At 38.6% G+C, this 7,652-nt stretch overlaps 1 protein-coding gene across 1 annotated transcript; it reads right to left on the bottom strand.

Annotated features, from left to right (window-relative positions):
- Positions 1-688: 688 nt before the first annotated feature.
- LOC147614348 (uncharacterized) lies at positions 689-2,426 on the bottom strand. Its single transcript, XM_086780443.1, has one exon. The coding sequence runs from the start codon at positions 2,354-2,356 to the stop codon at positions 1,037-1,039; it is 1,320 nt and encodes a 439-aa protein (XP_086636569.1). The 5' UTR covers positions 2,357-2,426; the 3' UTR covers positions 689-1,036.
- Positions 2,427-7,652: the final 5,226 nt, after the last annotated feature.

Below are 7,652 nucleotides of genomic sequence, written 5' to 3'. Positions count from 1 at the left end.
ACACTAGGATGATGATGTTTTTTATACCCACTTTTGGAGCTCTCTCTATACTCTACCGGTTCATTTCAGTTCATTTCATTTTACTTTCTACCCTTGAATCTTGATGATGTATCCACATGATGATGATGATGGACTATTTTGGTCTCATAGGTCATTTTGGCCTTTTGCAGACGTTTAATATTATTAGCTTTCTTTCTTTCACACACACTCTCTCTCTCCTTCTCATACACACCCTCTCTCCCTCCCTCAAGGCTCATACATACACACTCTAGGCTCTCTCTCTCTCAACTTTCACTATATATATTATATCTATCTATCACTATATATATATATATATATAACGGACGCCTCTAACGTCTCTAAAAAATATGAGTCTTTCGAGGCGCGTACCATACCCGCCTCGTACCAAACGCCTGTGACGCCTCTAACAACCTTGGCGTTCTCTAACCTTGTTTGTTTAGCCTGTGATTAGGTGATTCTTGGAGGATGTCAAGCCATCCCTTGGAGCACATGTGGGTAAATAAAACAAGCTCCTATTTACTGATGGCACATTACTTAAAGTGCTCATTCGAGCAGTCTAATCTGTTGAACAGCTAGTCTAATTTGTTGAACAGTTACAATAACAACTCACATGGGTAATTTTAGTGCCTGTAGATGTCTAGCCTAAAAGAACTTATATGAAGTAAACTATAATCAAAAACATGCTGAAACTCAAATTTTGTAGAAGATACGATACTATAGCATCATGAGCACATGAAACCTCAAACCAAAAGTAGAGGCATAACAAAACTCAAAAACTCCATGTACATGTACATGTTGTGGGGGGAAAAAAAGGAAGAGAAGGAAAACCGGTCAACAAGCCAGCCTCCTTCCATAAGCTAGTCTTCTTTCATGTGTTCTCCAGCTCCTATAGGTAGTCAAGATGCATATATGCCCCGGCCTGGTTGCTTCCTTCCCCCATAGGAAGGACAAGATGTAAAGAGACAGTGATTCTCCATAACATTCCCTTTATTGACTACTGCTTACCCATGTGCCCCTATAGAGAGAGGTTACTGTGCATTTCTTCCAACATTTTCTTCATGGCTGCCAAGTGTACTGGAGATCTTGCCATAATCTGAAACCTGTGGTGGGGGCCAGGGATGTCAAGATCAGCATACTTGATTCCTTTTCGTGCATAGCGGACATGGATGACATTTTCCCTCAGCATGGCATGAATTTCAGCCCGGGCAATCGCTGTATCATCGTAGATCTTCTTGACTACATCATCGAATCCAATGTGCCCATTGGCGACGATCCCTCGCATCATCTCTTTGAATTTTTTACCATTCCATTTCTCCTCCTCATGCAATCCATAAGACACGACCTCCATCGTGTCCTCTACAAGCCCTTCCAAAGCTTCTTCCAATGGCTCAGTGACAGCAAGTCGAGCCAGTAATCGCAGCAACTGTGGAGATCCTCCACAAACACCATATGCCTTGTTCCATTCTTCATCAGTCAGCTTTCGGACTTGAGAAGACTGTGCGCTCTCAACAATTGCCTGCCCATCGTCATCCACATACTGCTTCCACTTAACTGATGAGTACAGATCAAAAAAAGCCCGTGCATCTTCACGACCAAATGGGCCCAAACCAAATGGCAGCCATTCACCATCTTGGAAAAGTCGTGAAGCCCAAGAAATGAAAAAATCATCAGAACTAGAAAGCACCAGGTAAGCTTTATGATCTTGTTTAGTGATTGCTTGAAAGAAGCCTACAAATTGCTTTAACTCTTTCTCAGGCCAGTGCTTCAGACAGTTGGCTTCATCAAGAATAAAAACAGGCCTTGCTCCACGGTTCATACCCATGCACCTCCTCAGAGAGTTCATAATCTTGAATACATCACCACCCTGAACATTCCGGCGAAGAGCTGAGATCACATTACCTACATTGAGCTCACCTTGAACCTTAAGAAAACTGAGGTCCATGTCCGGCATGTTGATTGCAACAGATTTGGATATCTCTTCCAATCTATCCACAAAGCTTCTGAAGGAAGCTACAATGGCACTTGCAGCGTTCAGGACCTCTCCGAAATTTTCCATCCTGCAGTCTATATGGAAGACGGGCGAACCCACTGCCAACACGGCCTTGCTTTCCCACAAAAATTCCGCCTCCTTGAGGAGAGCTGTCTTACCACAGTTTTTGGGGCCGACCATTATCATCACAGCCAAAGATTCACCCCTGAAAAACTCAAACAGATTTTTCAGCTCCTGCTTTCGGTTGAAAAACCTCAGATTCTCCTCGGCCTCTGTATCCACCTCCGCTTTCAACTCCGTGATCGCTTGCTCTCGAGTCAGAGTGCTGCCTGCTACACCCATCATCGCTGTGGCGACGAGAAGAAGAAGCGTACATAGAGTAGCATGTGCCAATCAAAAGCAGCTTTTCAAGTTTCACACGCGTCCGGACGACTGTGTGACATCGCCCAAGAAGTTGGGCGGGTTTGGTTTTTAGCTAGATGAGTTTTGAACCAACATTACACCAAGCGGTCTTATGTGAAAGCCTAATGGACAGTTTCAATAGATTTTATGTGGACAATTGGGTCCAAATCATTTGTGTCCGGTGGACGTGTGAAATGGGCCTAAGCTACAAGCTTTAAAATTAAAGTCTAAAATATTATGAAAAAAGAGGATAGCCCACAATTCTTTTGTCCTTGTTAAAAGAAGGGCATGTTCACACGTTGCCACAGTGCGACACCAGATAGTGGCACCAATGGTAGCGTGTTGTCAGTCTATGTCACGCACTACCATAAGCATCTAATGTCAAAGTGATAGGAACATTATGATATGCCTCGACAAGCGTGAAAATTGACTTCTTTGACTGGAAAAATGACATCTTTGAGCAGAGGAATGGACTTGTTTAGCAAAATAAATTTACTTATTCGGACATAGAAGTGATTTCTGTGGGCAATCTTATTTGGCACGTGGCAACACTTGATTGGGTAAAAATTGATAAGGTATGCTTGATATACAGTGCACGTAGAAAGCATGTGGAAATGACTTCCACAAGCATAGAAGGCGTAGAAGTAACTTCCACGGGTATAGAAGTTTAGAACTTATGATTTCTTCGAGTGTAGAATTCAAACCCAAGAGTAGTTTTTGGAGATTTTGGGCCCACTATTGATGATATTTACTTATTCTTTTGATGATTTCTAACCTAATATCTACTATGAACATACTTAGCTACTATCTAATAAGTTTTATAATGCTAAAAACATCAAAAAACTAAAGATTAATTAAAGAAAGTTGAATCTAGGTGTACGAAATGAAAGCAAAAAACATGCACAATACCTACTTGACATTACTTTCCTTAGACTGAAATCTTATACTTGTGCTCAATCTTATCAATTTAAATAAATTTCAACAAAAACAAAACACAAAAAACACCTCCAAAATAACACCAAAACCATATGCTATTCTCAGTGTGCCAATACTAAGCATCGGGCATAAGACACAATATACACAAAGGAAAGAAAACCATGGTTAGAGAAGCTTATTGCTACTCTTTGGAAATGGCTCCAATAAATATTTAGACTTATTGGAGAAAGGGTCCTTATTTGGAAATTTACTATAAAGCAGAACCTGCCATTCAACCCTTATGTTGGCATTCTCAAGTGATCTTCCTACACTCATTATCACACTAAGGCAATTTCTCATGTGGTAGGTATTGCGATTGGTGAAGCCAAAGCTCATGTAGTAGAAGGTCTAATCTTTAATCCACTTGTATTATGCAATGCCTAGACCCACAAGAAGGTCTAATCTTTAATCCACTTGTATTATGCAATGCCTCTAGAGACCCACAAGAAAATAGAATGGAGAAGAACATAAGAGAAGAAAAGAGAGAAAATGCAGAATTTAGTGGATGGCATTGCCTTCCCAAACCCTAAGCATAACATATCCACACATACTAACAGGGAGAGAAAAAGTAGAGAGAACACACTTCTTCTATTACACAAATGGAAAGTCTCTTTACAAACATGAGGAGCTAGATTTTATGCTTCAAAAGCATTTTCTCACTAGGCAACCAAACAGTAAGCAACTTGTGAGGGTTCCTTCCATTTGAGATTTTTTACATAGGCTTGGCCTTAATTGTCAGTATTCTCACGACTCATGCTTTTTGCCCAAAATGTTAAACATTCTCTTGATACCCTTATAACATGACAAAGATTATTTTACAATATATTGGTGACTTGATGAAGACATTTGTAGTTAAATGAAGGTGGACATTGTGACTGTAGATTGTTGATAATATATCCATGTTGGTGAAACATTCCATAAAACCCAAAGTGGTTAACAAGAGAGTGAGAAAAGTGATAAAATGAATAAAAAAGATCTTGATACATGTAGTTAAACTTGCATAAGAGTCCTAAGAGCTCTAATATCATGGATTAGAGATCTTGAGCAAGCTTCAATGCATGTATAAGGGCCTTATGTATACATTGGAGCTAGTATAAGAGTTCTTATAGAATTAGAGCATGCATAAAGTCTCTTATACCTTGAATACGAGATGTTATAGCATTAAAATATACATTAAAAAAGCTCTTGTGGCATGCATAGAAGAGTTCTTATAGCACTTAGAGTTCTTATGCAAGCTTTAATGCATGCATCAAGCTCTTATGCATGTAATAAGAACTCTTAATACATGTATTAGAGCTCATGCAAAAGCTCTAAGAGCTCCAATACATGCCTTGAAAATATTATACAAGGTCGAGAGCTCTTAATGCATGCATTAGAGCTTACATAAGACCTCTAAGAGCCATAATCCATGCTATTAAAGCACTTAGAGCTCTTGTGCAAGCTCTCATTACAAGAAATATGCATGTATAAGAGCCTAAGAGCTCTCTTTTCTCTTCCCAAAAATACATTCTATAAAAAAATAAATTTTAGAAGAATAACCAAACACCAACAAGTGTGTAACAGCAAAGACCATGAGGGTCAAGGTCTCTTATTGGACATGGAGAGAGCTTGGGCAAGAAAGCAAGATCATGTGAAATAGCCACAAGAAAATTGAGCCATAGATTAGTAAATAAAAAATGTCATCTTAAAAAACAACAATAAATAAAATCACTAAGATAGAGCAATTGTGCACATTATAACCACGAGGAAAATACCAAGAAGACAAAGAGGAGAAAATAAAAAAGGAAAAAACTATAATAGTTGTAGCTCACTAGAAATTGTGACTTACTTAGAGAAGATTTTTCCATATCTAGTGACCTTTTTAAGGCAAAGTGTTGGACCTTACTTTAAGCAACATTTTTAACGTCCATCACTACTGCTATTTGCAATGTTTAATTATTGTTGATATCATGGGGGATTAAAGCACACAAGATAACTCATGGTGTAAGCATGGTGAAGATGATTAAGATAGTAAGCAATCTAATTAGCTCTAAATACTTAGTTTAATGACAAGCATAATGACACCATGGATAGAGAGCAAGTGTAGATCTTCATTAATGGAATGCCTCTTATATAGGTTGAGTACAAAGTATTAAATACATCATAGATGAAGTCACATATATCCTCAATCATCTCCTACATTCTCTCCCTTGATTCTAGGCCCAAAATTCAAACCACCACTCAGCATTAAATGCTCCTTGGCTCTTTCTATAACTTGTAGATTCCTGGTGAATCTAGAGAACTAGTAAATGATAGTTATACTCAAGTTACACAAGATTTTAACCTTAGACTCTTGACCCTTACATACATGGATGACTAGGGATATTTGGTGTATATCCCAACAAATCCTCCCTTAACAAATATCATGTTATCTATAGTGGTTAGTTACCTAAGAGCCATGCTATGGGTATAAAGGTAGTATATTACCTCCTAGTATAAACAATGGCAAAGAGAGATACCATGTTATGGGGTAGTCAAAGATGAGAGTCAAGGTCTTTGGCCCTTTAGAAAGCCCAATCATTGTTGTTAGTAACATAGTTGGCCTCATGGGAGGCCTTCTTATTCTGGTCTTCATCTGCTAATTCTTCTTCTTCTACAAGGAGAGCTTGAAATTTCTTCTTCATGAAGCAATGATATTCAATGTGGTTAGACTTTCCACAAAATCCACGTCTTCTTCTCCTTTATCTTGGTGTCAATGCAACCCTTGTTAAAGCTTTTGAACTTTTTGTTGGTATAAAAAGCTTCTTTGGTATTGTGGATTTGAGAGGATCCAACAGTCAGATGTGTATTCCTTTTATATTCTTTAAAGAGTGCAGCTTCTACACCTTCTAAAGTTGGATTTAGTAGGTTTTGCAAGGTGATTACAAGATGACCATAACCTTCACTAGGCGTAATCTTTAGGAGTACAACTACGGCATCTTCTTCTTTAGCTCTAGGGCACCGATTGTGTTGCTAATTGAGACATAAGGCTCTTCATGTTGTTCAGGCGACCAGGAAAGATTTCATAAGGCTTCATTTTTAATTCATTAAATTATTACTTTAAGCCTATCTTTGAGTGCTTGCCCTTAGCACCAAATATTCTATCCACCAAGGTGTCCCAAGCTTCAGCTCTGTTGTTGCTGTCTGCAGTGTTAGTGTTTATGATGTGGTGTATATAATTATCACTTAATCCAAGAGCTATGATGATTTTTTTTTCATTCCTAGCTAGTCACACCGTTTCATTTTCCCCCTTGCTAGTTGGTCTTCTTCACTGGCATTTGCAATGTTCCAAAGCCCTTCATCAATACGAAATTCACCTTGGTTTGCCAAGTGTGAATATTTTTAAAATTATACAATCACAACATGACCACGTGACTAATATGTGCTAGACTCACTATGAATATTTTCACAAAAAAAGGAGATGTGAGCGAGGGTCTGCTGGGTAGTTGGAGGAGTGGATGGAGCAAGGGTGTTTGAAATTGTTGGCAGAATGGATGGGAAAGGGGTTGTGATAGTGATTGGAGGAATAGATCTAAACAAAGTTGTATTAGCACTCTAAGTGCAATAGGTGGAGTGCTAAGAGTAATGGATGTCACACGATAATAGAAGGAGGATGAATAGAGCAGAAGGGAAAAGGCTCATGCAAGCCAACATCTCTAGCCTATAATGACTCATGACTGCTTGATTTGCTTCATGGTATTGGCGTTGTGCATCTAAGATGGCAAGGAGGGCCAAGCGGTCATAAAGAGGGCTAGGTTGGCTTGAGAAGCCATCTATAGAAGGATATCTCAAAAAAAAATAAGTGAAAAATTCATGGAGTCTTATATATCTAGAAGTAAAAATTCATGGAGTCTTATATATCTAGAAGTAAAAATACCCATAGGCACGATAGCCGCTACTTTAAATCAAATGAGAAGGTATGGAACGAAATCAAACGATAGCCACTACTTTAAATCAAATGAGAAGGTATGGAAAGAAATCAAACCTCCTCAAGATCCGGGTCCTGTGTAGGTGACCACCACATCAAAGAGATTAATGTAAAGATCCACATCTACAAATGGGATAAGAGGCAAGGTATTAGAATAAGAATAATGTGCCTTATGCTTATGCATAGGATTAAGGCATAAGGTCTATGCATGCATAAGCATAAGCAATGTAAATATCCAAATATAAAAATGGAAGAAGAGGTAAGGTATTAGAATAAGAATAATGCACATAGGCTTAATTCATAAGGCCTATGCATAAG

Source organism: Cibotium barometz, chromosome 42 (genome assembly GCF_041138505.1).
Source record: "Cibotium barometz isolate CiBa-2024 chromosome 42, ASM4113850v1, whole genome shotgun sequence".
NCBI classification, from domain to species: Eukaryota; Viridiplantae; Streptophyta; class Polypodiopsida; order Cyatheales; family Cibotiaceae; genus Cibotium; species Cibotium barometz.
Note: the sequence above shows the minus strand (reverse complement) of the source record. Positions and strands in the feature narration are given on the sequence as shown.